Below are 13,611 nucleotides of genomic sequence, written 5' to 3'. Positions count from 1 at the left end.
ACTTTGTCTAAAGCATCATGTTTTACATTTAACTTATGTATTATTTTTTTGACATGTAATTTATGGCAACTACCAAGTTCCAATCTAGAAATTTGTAAACTGAACTAAGCCCCCTAATAAGTCAAGATCCTAACAATGTCTCTGGTCAGTAATGACATGACAGATGGCTAGGTGCTATTAAAGTGCCGCAGTAAGCAGTGTGGTAGAATACCATCCATCACAGTAGGATCATAATAATCTGCACCATTGCCACAGGTCAGTAAAAACCCGTTTTCAAAATGTTACTTGAGTTAAAGTCCAGCCATATTATCAGCAAATATAGAGTCAGAGGTATGTTGCCATATATTTTGTTACTAGATCATTTTTACTGATGTTTAAACATGTAAATTGCATTAAACAGGAGGTCCAGGGGTCCTATCCTGGGAAATTCTGAGCATCAAAAAGTTCATTTTTTGCATTCTGGTGAATCTTCCGATTTATGGCAGCGGCGTCTTTGTCTATGTAAAGGAAAATTTAGGCACCAGGTGACCATTGAAAACATGAAGGAATACCAAACACTAATTCTCTAAGACATTTTGCATTTCTTTCAAATATTTATTCTCTTGTTGATTAACTTTTCTCATTTAATATTATCCCCAGCTGACCCCTAGGCATGATCTACAATTCTGTATTCTTTTGGATCTTTTATTTTGGGAAGTAAGCTCTTTAAATGTGCATGTTTCACATCAGTGATGAACTCATTTGCTGTAATTCATGTTCCAGGAGAAGAAATGACCCAGTGCTGAAGAAAAAATAGGTGTTGGTAAGTCATGTTTTTACTTGTGGGGACAAATACATGTGTTCTAACTATTGAGGAGGCCAACTGTGCAATCATAAATAATTTTTGGCATTTTATTTTTCCACTGTTTTTTTTTTTTTTTTTAGTGTGTTTCAAGGCCTCCCCATAGTCCTTCATCATCAAGGTCATGGTCACCCAAACACAGACTTCATGTGCACAGAAATCTGGGAATCTGGGGATTAATGACATCAAAGGGATACACCAGCAATTCAGTGTTACTGAACACTGAACCCCCATGCTGGGGGACGAACAACACGCAGAATTAAACACAAAGGTCAGAAATGAAGCAGCACAGACTAAGATATCTGCACTTTTAGTCCCTAGTATGACAAAGTATAAAGCTGCAAAAATGCTGGATTGAATCTTAGATTATTTAAACTTTGTGCATCCAGTGTGTGACAATTTAGTTTAATGCTTAAAGTCTTAAGTTTCAGTTTGAGATAATCATGAGGGACTAAAACTCTGGACTGCACTGTTTTTAAATTTACAGACAACAATGAAATGTATGTGTAATGTCCATTTTAACAACATCAGAATGTAATCAAATATATAAAACAGGAGTTCAGAGAATCAAGAGCCAATACAAACATTTCTAAAACAAATATCTGATTAAATTATGAGTCTGAATAGTTAAATTTACTGACATCAAGTGAAACAGATTATTAGAAGTCTGAGTAAGTTGTGTATATTTTTATTGAATCAGAAAATATACACAAATATCATGGTAATAAAGTTGAAGCATGGGAAAGAAATGTACAGGACATCAGTCATCTCCTCTCTGTCAGTGACATCCATCCATCCTGACAGACCTGGGACAAAACCTCTATTCTTAATCAGTGCCACTCAAAATAATAACAAGAACCTTTGCGTCATTGCCTGCCATAGCGGAAACCAAAACACACACTTCTGGCAGACTCTAAAGGTTTTAGGTGAACGTAATGACACTTTTTGTCTCAGGGATGTCAGGACAGTACTCTTCTCTCCGGCCCCGGCTTTAAACAATCTGTCACATTCTGGCGAAAGGTATCTACACATTTTACATAATAATACGTAATATAAAACCAACGGAAAGCAAAAGATAAGAACAAAAATACAAATGTAACACCAGACTTGCTCACCACCAAGATCTTATAACTTTCTCAAGTCTTTTCATACCTGGAGTTACAAGCTGGACTAAGGCTGTTTCATATCATACAATCCTCGTTTTATTCTGTCTCCGTCCTCCTCTTCTCACATTCAGTAAACATGTTTTCAGTCTCACCTCGGCAAGACGGTAACAAGTGTGCTGAAAAATAGGAATACATCTTTTTGTTATAAGTCATGGGCAGTCTCCCATCCTCCATCCTTTTTTTTTTTTTTTTCCTCTATAAAGCAAAGCTGAAGGCAAAACAAACACTGAAGACAACAACACAGACAGACACATTTACAGACAAAAAGCAGCCTCACTCCCATCCACAAATTCACTGCAGACTCTCTCGCACTTCCTCCCTCTGATGCTCTCCTTGGTCCACTTTAAGCATTCTCCTGTCTCATCTATGTATTATAGGCCTGGATACACTTTAGTTTTGTGTTCGTCTCCATGGTTGTGTACATATTTATTGATAATAAAGAACACCATAAGCAGCAGATGTAGCTCTCAAACATTAGCAGATTGATACTTTTTTTTAATCACAGGTGTAAACCACAGAATAATTGAAATTTAGTCCATTTTTGTGCACTTTGTTTTTTTTTAATATCTTTTTTTTTTGCAAGTTGAGCCTCTGAGTCGATGGCAGGTGAATATGAATGAAGAAGGGGTGGGGCCTGTGTGTTGTTTCACCCACCTCCCCCTCCGGCCACACCCTGAAAAGCAGTACCAAACAGTTCCAGCCTAGAGTTTGTTTGTCTCACGGATTTTTCCATCATCTCAGCAAGCTTTAAAACTGGGCATGCTCACAGCGCATACTGACGACACACGGACGCCCTCGATCCCCCTTTAAAGGGCCTGCAACGCCGCCGCCTCCTCCTCCTCCTGCTCCTCTTCTCTTCCTCCTTCACTCATTCATGTTTTCATTCATCCATTTGAAAAGTAAGGGGTATTTGATACCCTGCAGCTGCTGAACCACAAGAAACACAAGAAGGAAGAGAAAGGTTAGTTTGTAGGTTAATTAAAGGACCAAACACCAATATGTAGACTTAGTTTATGATATTTAGTGTATTTGAGTTTGTTGTTTTGTAATTACTGTAAATTACTGTTTTGGATTTTCAGTATTTTCCAGAATGGTTTTGACAAAATACAGCCCAGTTGTTTTTGAACATTCCGTTTTATGACCCCACATGAATGTGTTACTCAGTGAAAAACATGTTTTTGTGATTTTGATTTACATTCTGTATCGTGGGCGTGCACTGAGGACACTTTTGCAATTGGATGTCATTGTCAGACAAATGTGCAAATGCAGTTAGTCCTGAACCTCTCAGTTCATTTTCAATTTCCAAGGGGTGTTCAGAGGAACAAAACACATAGCGTGACATAGCGCTGAGTGACAGAAAAATGTAAACAGGCTATAGGTGGACTTGCAAGATCTTCTTTCAGAGAACATATACTGTAGTATACTATACACTGTATATATCAGTCCTGACATGATAGTTGCTTCAAAAGACTGTTCCACATTAGCAGCTGCCATTTTGGTTGTTACAAAAGTTCCTCAATGCTCCTCTGTGCAGCCAAACGCACTCTGCCAGAGCAAATGAAACATGAGCTCATACAATCATCTGGTTTCCAGGCTTCACTGATCAGGGGAAAATGCCAGCTTTTTAATTCAAGAAAAAATGTCATCAAAAATGACACACAAGTAATGTGTGAAGGGAAAATCTTTTTTTTATTCATGTGTTATGTATGTCATTAAAATTTGGAGCTGTCAAATAAAAGCTGTAAAAATATGACAATGTTTACTACTACCAATTCTCTAGCACCCCATCAACTAGATGGCCTCCCAGCTTTACGACCCAGAAAAACTTTTATCCATATATGACCAGTAGCTGTGGAGCTAAAAATGTGCATAAACCTGCTCGCTAACTGATTGCTCCCTCCAGGTGAGTATTCAGAATGAGCAGCTGCCTCACTGTCTACAAGGTTTATTTCCTACAGCTGCTTGTGTTAACTCTAAAATGTCTCAGACCACAAGCAAAGCATGTCAAATGTTGTACTATTGGCTGCAAGAGCGAACACGAAAATCCTCATGCATATACAGCATCTGAGAAATTGAAGCTCTAAAGGATTACTTTTCCTATTGATTGCAATGTCACCACAACAACAGGAAAACTGTAAATGTTAGCATGTTGGCCAGCTAATATGCTACCATTAGCTTTGACTATATTCCTAAAGATCAAAGCTCTGTGGAAAGCCAAGGGACAATAAGAAATGGTAGAAATTTTAAGAGTAATTCTGAAAATAACACACAGGGACTGGTTGTGGTTAGTTGTGTTTTCATGTTGTTTCAGTGCAACCTCAACTCAGTATTTGTCAGGCCTTTAGACCTTTTCTTCTGCCCTACTCTCTGTGCTCATATACCACAGTCTAACACAGCTGAATTCCCAATAACTGTTCTTATTTACATATTTTTCTGTTTCTGTTGCCAGACAATGGAACAAGTCTGAAACAGTGACTTGCAGCCCATTAAGACTACATGTTAACAAGCTGTCATTTTATAAACATTTCCAAGCGGCTGCTCTGCACCTCTAAAGCACTGATTTTATAACCACAATGTCGTCTGGGGCTGCAAAGTGGCTTGGTGGTTAGCACCGTTGCCTCGCAGTAAAAAGGCTGCCGGTTTGCATTTCTGGGATCGTTCTGCGTGGAGTTTGCATGTTCTCCCTGTGCAGTGTGGGTTCTCTGGCTTCCTCCCACACAGTCCAAAAACATGTTGAGGTTAATTGTCTGTAGGTGTGAAGTGTAGCCCTGTGATAGACTGGCGACCTGTCCAGGGTGTCCCCTGCCTTCACCCTGAGTCAGCTGGGATAGACTCCAGCCCCCCGCGACCCTAGTGAGGATTAAGCGGTGTATAGAGGATGGATGGATGTTGTCTGATAACCTCACCATACACATATGTTAGACACAACAGCTGTGATTTAATTTTGGCAGTATTTTCATGTAAAATGATTATTTCTGAAGACAGTTGGAAGCAATGCAAAGTCCTGTTCTCACATATCTCATTCATGTATGTTTACAGCAGACAACTGTTTTAGGGTGTCAGGGGTCATCAAGGACAGAAGAAACTAGTCGATGTTTAAAAATGGTGTGTGTGTGAGTTTCAGACGTGTCCATACCTGCCACTGACCTGCAGGCCAGTGAGGAGGAACTCACTTTGCCAGATGTTCAAATGGCACACTGACCTGAGTGTGGAGGGAGAATGAGAAGAAAACACTGTATTTAAACTATGAAGCCTTCCACATCCAGTCCATGTAAGCCCTCTTAGTTCTTATTTTCCACACACGCACACTAAGAAATGGTTTGGGTTTGTAGCATCTGCTCCACCAAAGTCCACAATCAGTCTGGACATTCAGAATGGCTGCTGCAAGATGCAGACATGATCCCCAACGAACAAAGAAGCACTGGAGAGAGTCCAATTACAAAACATAAAGAGGCTGTGGGGCACATGGAGCCCGCCTTGGAGGATTAGTCTATTTTGTGTTTGTATCATATCAGACTTTTAACTGCACAGTGACAAAAACGCTACATATCAATGTCTTCGTGGTAATTATGAGTAGATTATGCAAGAATATTTTCCTAGCTCCCATAATTCCAATTTGGCATTCTGAAATGGGAATTTGTATTAACATGAGTGGCAAGCATAACAGAGAATCCAGCAATGTCATCAATCCAAGGTAATGAAAATCCTCCTCATCCATTTTCTCCACAAAAGAAGCAATTAATACTACATAAGGAAAGAGAGCGATATCTGCTGCAGTATATTCATGGTTGGGTTTCATAAATTCAAAAATAAAAAGACTCAGAGTTCACAGGCTTAGTAACAGCTCTGTGAGAATGCTCAGAAGGACACACATATATTGTCTACCAGGTTTACTGGCTTGGCTTAGTGTGTTAGCATGCTAGGATACATGGTCTGGAAGCCATGAAACCTGTTGCAAAAGTTTTGTGTTCTCTTGTCACAGTTCAATGAAAATGCATTTCCTACTTTAGCGAATGATAAAAAGCTGTGGTGAGCGTCTTCACAACAGTCTCACTGAACCTGTCATGCTAAAAATGCTCCCACCTGTGATGCAGTGATGCGTGATTGATCGAGGCGTGCAGTGAGGTCAGAGGAGGAGACGTTTGCAGGGGCCCCGCGATGAAGCCTCATGGCCACCTTCCTCTCTCGCTCGGCTCGTTCTGCTCTCCCCGCCTGAGGAGAACGGTTACCTGCGCACAAAACTTCACAGTTAAAATAAAAGCCTCAATTCTGTCACTTTTGTGTAACAACTACAATCAAACAAGCATCCAGACCTGACTGCTGGACCCCACGTGTGGCCGGGTTAGAGGGAGCAGCATCTGCCTCGTTCCTGACTCTGTTGGCTGCAGAAGGGTTCGGACCGGGCGGCAAAGCTCGACCTCCAGCTCCTCTTTGGCCTCCTCCTGCTCGTTCCTCCCCTTCTTTTCCCTCCCTCCTCTCCCTCTCTCCATCCTCTGCTGTCCTGCTGGCCCCCTGGAAAACAGAGGAACAGTGCAGATGTGAACAAAAGGAGAAAAACAGAAAAACTGCTGAAGAGATCGACATCTTCAAGTCTGCAAAAGTGTAACACTCACAAACTTCAGCATGTTCCAGTCAAAAACATAGTCATAGGAGAAGCCCTGTCTGTGGAAAAGGTTCCTGAAGAGCTGCCTCAGATATGAGTAGTCTGGCTTGTCATCGAACCGCAGGGAGCGACACAAGTTCAGGTAAGTAGAGAACTCAGCTGTGAAACACAAGATAAAGTAAAAATGATTTTAAGCAAAGACAGATGACAAGTGTGACAGAAAATATGCAAAATCTGTCTCAAATCAGTATTTCTACAGTTAGAACTGTCTGGTTTTCTGTACAGTCTCCCTTAACTGAGTTCCAAATATCACCCAAATTTTGACTCACAAGGGTATCCCTTGCAGAGCATCTCAATTGGGGTGGACATTTTCTTCTCACTGATGCGTTCATACTTCTGCCTCTTGGTGGCAGCCTTAAGCCCCTGCCAGGGCAGAGAGCCCAGGTTAAAGTACATGAGAACATAGCCCAGAGACTCCAGGTCATCTCGTCTCGACTGCTCTGTGGAGAAAAACACAGAATGGAGGGAGAGGACAGAGAACAAAATGAAATAGAAGTATAGTTTAAAGGAGAAGAAAAGACAAAGAAGGAGGTAACAGGAAGGAAAGGAAAGGAAAGGAAAGGAAAGGAAAGGAAAGGAAAGGAAAGGAAAGGAAAGGAAAGGAAAGGAAAGGAAAGGAAAAAAGCATCTAGTCCCGATCGATAAATATGCAAACATATTCTACTGACATTTTACTGTGAACGCACAAATCACAGTGGGGTTTGCAGAACACTCACACTTACACGGATATCTGGGCCACCTTCTGTGTGTGTGTGTGTGTGTGTGTGTGTGTGTGTGTGCGTGTGCTGCCTTACCGATGCCCAGATGGGTGTTGATGGAGGCGTAGCGGGCGGTGCCAGTGAGGTTCTTATTCTCGCGGTATGGAATGTGCTGGTGTGTTCGGGCGTCGCGGTATTTCTTGGCCAAACCAAAGTCGATGATGTAGACCAGGTTGCCCTTTTTCCCAAGTCCCATAAGGAAGTTATCGGGCTTCACGTCTCTGTGGATGAAGTTCTTGGAGTGGATGTATTCAATCCGACTGATCTGGAGAAGAAAGACAGGGACCAGGGTATTGAAAGTTTTGCATGTAGTTGCGCATTTACATCAAATCTCCATTTTAAAAGCATGAAACAAGTTTTTAGGTTTAGACTTCCAGGAAGGCCTCAGGTCATTTCACGTGAGTATGACCTTGAATGCTATGTTCTGAACCACAAAACGTCTACAACTTCTTAGTTCAAAGCAGCATGTCTCGCGTGACAAGTGAACTGACCTTCAGTTGTAAAATCAGAGAAGTACTCCTTTCCTTTTTTTGCCCCAGTGGCATATTACAGTGTTTAAAAATAAAGCCTGAGGAGTAGAAAATGAACACATACAGATGACGTGATAAATATCATATGAATTAGGGTGCCTCTGTTCGTTATTGCCCTTTAGCAGTTAACTGCAATATCTCAAATGTCAGCGTGTCCTTGAATGCACCCACAAGGAGGTTGAAAAAAAGAAAACAGTCTGTGCTCTAACTATACTACGACAACTTTTTGACAAAAGTAGAGCAGTTGTTGTTTCCAGTGCAAGTTTCACATTTCTGCAAGGTTATTTTTATTGCATAGTAACAGACGAGGAGGTCAAACGGCTGCCTCCATCTAAGAATTTCCTTTGTGTTGTGGTATGCAAGTCACAAGCCTAGTATTGAGTGAGTAGTAGTGCAGAGCATTAAATGAGTGGAGTGTATTGTCCTTTATGAAATATAATTGATAAGACTTGATGCTCCATGCAGATGCTGGTGAAGTGAACTGTGGAATTAAAAAAACAAAAAAAAACAGGCCTAGCTGATGTATTTTACACTTTTATAATAAAAGAACATATAAAAGCAGAAATTAGAATCATATTTTACAAGGTTCGCAGATTAGTTAGTATTATAGCCTGAGCATCAAATTGTTATTCAGTTTTACACGATCAATTACCTTTACTGGTCTTTACTGGTAGAGTTGTGACTCTAGTGACTTTGCATTCCCAAAGTTATAGAGTGTTTGATCTAAAACTGAAAGGGAATTTTAAAGGCCACAAGTCTCATTGCCTGGTGAAATAATAGTTGAGTCACTGGTACTGATCAATAACTCTGTCAGCCTTTTTGCAGATATACAGAGGTCATTTTATGTTATGAGGCAATCAGAATCTTAGTTATTGCGCCTTTAGAGGAGAGGAGAGGAGAGGAGAGGAGAGGAGAGGAGAGGAGAGCTGTTACAACAACAGCAACTGGAGGAAAAGAGGTCGAAGTGGGCAAGAGAAAATGGGACAAAAAGAACAAATGTGCCAATTGTAGACTAAAAAGTGACATATGAGGGATTAAGAAGGCTCACAAAAGACACCACGTGCCGACCTCTGCACCGAGGATTAGGATGTCTTGTGCAGCTTCTCTGTCCCAGATTGGAAGTGACTTTTATAGAGGAGCTGAACGGTTGAGATATTGAGGGGATGCGCTTTGTCTCAAGCCAAGAAACAAGCTTTAGAGGTTTAGATGAGAATTATTCTCAGATTTCGAATGATCCATTTAGTTCCTGTCTTAAAATAGAAACATCCATTTATTAAAATCTCTGTAACTTCACAGCCTAAGGATCACTTCAGTGCACTGTGTGCAAGCAAAGGTGAAAGTTTACACTGTGGTAGTGTTTTTACTTGTGATTGGAACTAAATCATTTCTTATGTCGCTTTCAGTTATCTGTCCTAATTATCATTGTTTATCTGTTTCTAGGAGGTCTGTCTGTCAGCCTTGATGCTCTGAGGAACCCCTTTATAAATACTCGATGTGTCCTGATGGTGCCTCCATAAAACATAACGAAGCTCGTCTATGAGCTCCTTCTAAGAGGAGATTATTGGCTCTGGATCTGAGAAACAACCCAGATGAACTATTATGTTTTATAGTGTGGACTGCAGTCAGTCAGTCTGTCTCACCATCTGGTCAGCCAGCAGCAGGACCGTTTTCAGGCTGAACTTGCGGGAGCAGAAGTTGAACAGGTCCTCCAGACTGGGGCCCAGCAGCTCCATTACCATAACGTTGTAATCGCCCTCCGCTCCGCACCACTTAATAGACGGGATTCCCACTGTTGGGTGGGAAGGAGTGGAGGCAGCGTTAAGAGACAGAACAGTTTATCATGAAACCTGTTAAAGGAAATCACTGTTAATACAGGTTTAAGCGATTCTCACTGACACAACTTTTTTACTGCCTAATTTATTGGCATTAATAGTTTTTTTCAATGATATTTTGTTGGTTTCAACCATTTATTCATTACTTTTTTAACAAACTGTTTATTTTTTCTGCTCTTCCCACTTGAGTATAACCATGATACAACTATACACTACACGCTTTAAAATGTTTTTGTTACTGCATAAAAATACATACAGTACATACTATATTGTTATTTTGTTTTGATATGACATTATTATGATTATATTATGTGCTATATCACGATTTTTCTTTACATTTCTATTACATAAACATTTCATATGTTCATCAATATTGTGCAGTTAATTTTTGTCTAGTTGACTTAAATACAACGTTGAGAAAAAGTTTCATACATCATCGTGTGTGTTAATACTGCATAATATTACACGTGACAAACTGTACACATTATACACTATTATTATTATTATATTATACATAACACTGTTTACTTTCATTGTAGTACATATTGTATTTATTACGCATACTCAGAATGATAAACCTACACTCACATTCTTAGTAACATATAAATCATGGAAATATAATCTTGTGGACATATGACATTATTATAAATCAATAATCTTATATGTATTTGATCTTATCTCATATCTATCATTCCATCATCAGCACCACTGTACACCTCAGTGCAAATGAGTGAACATTCAGCAACCCTAAATTGATTTGAATACTCATTAATTCCAGTCAAAGACGCATTTCAGTGTCCCTAAATGACCCTGAATGGACCTCAAATGCCCTTAAACGTCCTGAAATGCCTTTCTAGGTCTCTAAATACACTGCAATGCCTCTTAAACAACTGTAATCATTGTTAATACCCCACAGCAGACTCCAAATACCCCTTAGTGCCCCTAAAACTATTCTCTGCCTCTCAGAATTCCCTAGTAAAGCTTCCAAAACACCTGAAACAGTTCTTAGTGCATCTTACCTCCACCCTGCATCATTTTGTAAAATTTGCTCTCAATGTGAAGCTGTGGATGTTTGGTCTTCACACATTCCAGTTTGATGGCTACTTCCTCTCCTGTAGCAATATTGGAACCTGACAGGAGAAACAAGGAGAGGTGCAACATGTCAGCATCCAGTTTGCATAAACTGGAAAATGTGTGGGACTCCTGCAACTTAACCAGTTATGGCTAAGATGGGGGAAAAAAAGCCCAGCTTCTCACCAAGATAAATATCTCCAAAGGATCCGCTCCCTATCTTCCTCCCAAGGCGGTACTTGTTTCCCACCCTCAACTCCATGGCTGTCGAGCTTTATAACTCACTGAAGGGTTAAAAACACACAGATACAAACACACACAAAACTGTCATCAATCACTGGTGATCAATAGAGTTAAAGGACACTGTGGTGCAAAGCTGCAGACTTTGAACTCAAATCTATGAGTCCTGGGGCTGCTGTATCATGAAAGAAAATTAAACTGAAAGCTTGGGAAAAATCGACAGGAGAGCTGAGAAAGAATGAAAAGTGAAAATCACTGAGCCAAAACAGTGACGTAGTGCAGCCTGAGTTACAAATGTTGCTCACTTCCAGCTATAAAGCGACTATATGGGACTAAACCACCCACAAAGCAAAACATTTTCCAACACAGGATCTAATATAACAACCCTGCTCCTATCAGCCATGTTTTTGTTGTGTTGCAATCCTGACACCTTTAGAGGATGCGATAATAAATTTCCGGACAACAATGTAGGCCAATGAAGTGTTTATAAAGTGCATGGGGAAAAGGTGAGAGCAAAGAAGAACAGAGCGTGTAGTTGTATAACATGATTTATTCAGAGCTGCAGGGGGGGAGCTGGATCAGCATCTCACACACTCTTCTCAAAGCACTTCAAAGGAGTCTGGTCCTGTGTACAAGTGATTTGCATAAACTCCCAATTTCTGACTGGAGTCCCCTGACAAAATTTGGAATGAGTCATGTTTTCCTCACCCAAGCCCTATCTGTCTGCACAGCCATGAAACAGGGACTTACAATGGAGGGTGTTCAATAAAGGTTACGCTTTACAAACCAGTCTGACATTGCATTAATCGCTGACTAAGTTCTTTTTTTTTTAGTCTTGGCTGCATTGTAGACCTACATACCTCCCATCCACATTCACTGTGCAGGGAAAATAAGGCAGAGCAAGCCACTGCTGCACATTACCAAACCCTTTACATCAGGTTTCTCTGGCTCATTTTCTCTCCCAGCCTCCAGAGCTGCTGTACTGTCAGTGTTACAAAACTGAGACCCACTATTGCAGCAAAAAAAAAAAAAAAAAAACAGGCAAGACGTGATGTTTTCACAGAGAATACTTCATGCAGTTGCCCCAGATACCACCAAGAGTGTAAATGTGGAAGGTGCTGAATGCAGAAAAAAAAAATCACACAAACACACACACACATACACACACCGTTTATCCCTCGCTGACATCAGATGTGGTAATAATTCCCATAACCGCACCCTCCATACAGGACCTCTGAACAGGCGCACCCCCCCGCCCCAACACGACTCTATTTGAGCTCTATTAGCCTAACCCAAAACACCTCAACGCCATCACACACACAGACACGCAAACACGAGCCTCCAGACACCTTGACTAGCCAACATACACTCCTCACCAGCACCACCACCACACCTCCTCCTCCTCCTCCTCCTCACCGGCTTCGTGGTCGCCCGTTGGCTCTGTCTCACTCAGGACCCTGGACAGCGACGCACCGACGCGGCTTCGGACGGCTCATAACCTCGGAGATCAGTGACCCGAACCCCCAAGTCCCGGAAAAAAAAATAATAATAAAAGACCTTAAAAGTGCAGCTGGTCCGAGGCGACCCGGTGCGCCCTGACACTCTGGAAGATTCTCAGTGTCGCGATTTTTTTTTATTCCCCCTTCTTCTTTTTTTGGGCGGAAAAGCGCCGAAACTAGACACAGAGGTCCTTCTCCGTTTCTTGCCTGGCTGCTGCTCCGTCTCCCCCTCACACTCTCCCACCCAGCCCTCTCTCAGTTTACACCATTGACAATATCAATGATGTCATGCACAGACTTGCGGAGATGCCCGGATTGTCTTAAAGCCGCCGCGGTGCTGCTGCTATTTGCGGGCATGAATGAAGCGCCCTTAACGCTATCAACAGCGCTGTTTCACCCTCACTTTAAGCTCCGATATGTATTTACACCACTCATCGATCTGAAAATATTTTAAAACTACAATATAGTTAAATAAATAATAAAATAGTACTTTGTGCTTGTTGTTGTAAGTGTCTATATGGATGCAGATATACATAAGACAAGTGAAGTGTCAACCTAGCTGGATTGTTGGTTGATAAAAACTCCTAGTTTGGGGTTTTATCACAAGCTTTAAATATTTTGATCATGTGGTTGCATTATTCAAAATACAGCAATGAACAACAAACCTTAACATCATTGCAACAAGTTCTGAGAAACGTTGAGTCTCTCATGCTTGAGGATTTTAAAAATAAATGGGAGTAAAATACGATTTAACCATTATCAGTATATATAGTATTTTCATTTTTTAAACGATTTAGAAACACCTCAGCAATATACCAATAAACCCTGGAAGCTGTGTTTATCCAACTGACAGTGACTATATTTGAAGCTAACTACCAACGGCGGTCAAAGTGCAGCCTTAATTTGCTAGCTAAAATAGCTCAAACGTAAGCTAGCGGCTAGCCAATTTAACGTCTGCTGGGACTAAAAAAATATTTTCTATAAACACTTTTAAGCACAAAATAAGTAAAA

General features: G+C 40.8%; 1 protein-coding gene across 2 annotated transcripts; it reads right to left on the bottom strand.

The window, feature by feature from the left end:
• Positions 1-1,513: 1,513 nt before the first annotated feature.
• Positions 1,514-12,830, bottom strand: csnk1e (casein kinase 1, epsilon). 2 transcript variants are annotated; one of them, XM_008296786.1, is made up of 11 exons: positions 12,518-12,830; positions 11,048-11,145; positions 10,810-10,920; positions 9,599-9,747; positions 7,465-7,693; positions 6,940-7,110; positions 6,621-6,769; positions 6,321-6,519; positions 6,091-6,236; positions 5,144-5,209; positions 1,514-2,934 (listed from the first exon to the last, which is right to left on the bottom strand). In XM_008296786.1, the coding sequence occupies exons 2-10, from the start codon at positions 11,121-11,123 to the stop codon at positions 5,177-5,179; spliced, it is 1,263 nt and encodes a 420-aa protein (XP_008295008.1). In that variant the 5' UTR covers positions 11,124-11,145; positions 12,518-12,830; the 3' UTR covers positions 1,514-2,934; positions 5,144-5,176. The 2 variants fall into 2 exon arrangements, with proteins under 2 accessions (XP_008295008.1, XP_008295009.1); XM_008296787.1 differs by having other exon boundaries at positions 1,514-2,931.
• Positions 12,831-13,611: the final 781 nt, after the last annotated feature.

The sequence above is a fragment of the Stegastes partitus genome, unplaced genomic scaffold, assembly GCF_000690725.1.
Source record: "Stegastes partitus isolate 25-593 unplaced genomic scaffold, Stegastes_partitus-1.0.2 Scaffold1151, whole genome shotgun sequence".
Classification (NCBI taxonomy): domain Eukaryota; kingdom Metazoa; phylum Chordata; class Actinopteri; family Pomacentridae; genus Stegastes; species Stegastes partitus.
Note: the sequence above shows the minus strand (reverse complement) of the source record. Positions and strands in the feature narration are given on the sequence as shown.

Bases quoted from the DNA above. Each gene is read 5' to 3' on its own strand.
- csnk1e (XM_008296786.1), bottom strand. From the start codon at position 11,123: ATGGAGTTGAGGGTGGGAAACAAGTACCGCCTTGGGAGGAAGATAGGG. The intron at 6,770-6,939 runs GTGAGTCAAAAT...TGTGTTTCACAG, and splicing joins GCTCTGCAAGGGATACCCTT to CTGAGTTCTCTACTTACCTG. The intron at 6,237-6,320 runs GTCTGGATGCTT...TTTTGTGCGCAG, and splicing joins ACGTGGGGTCCAGCAGTCAG to GTAACCGTTCTCCTCAGGCG.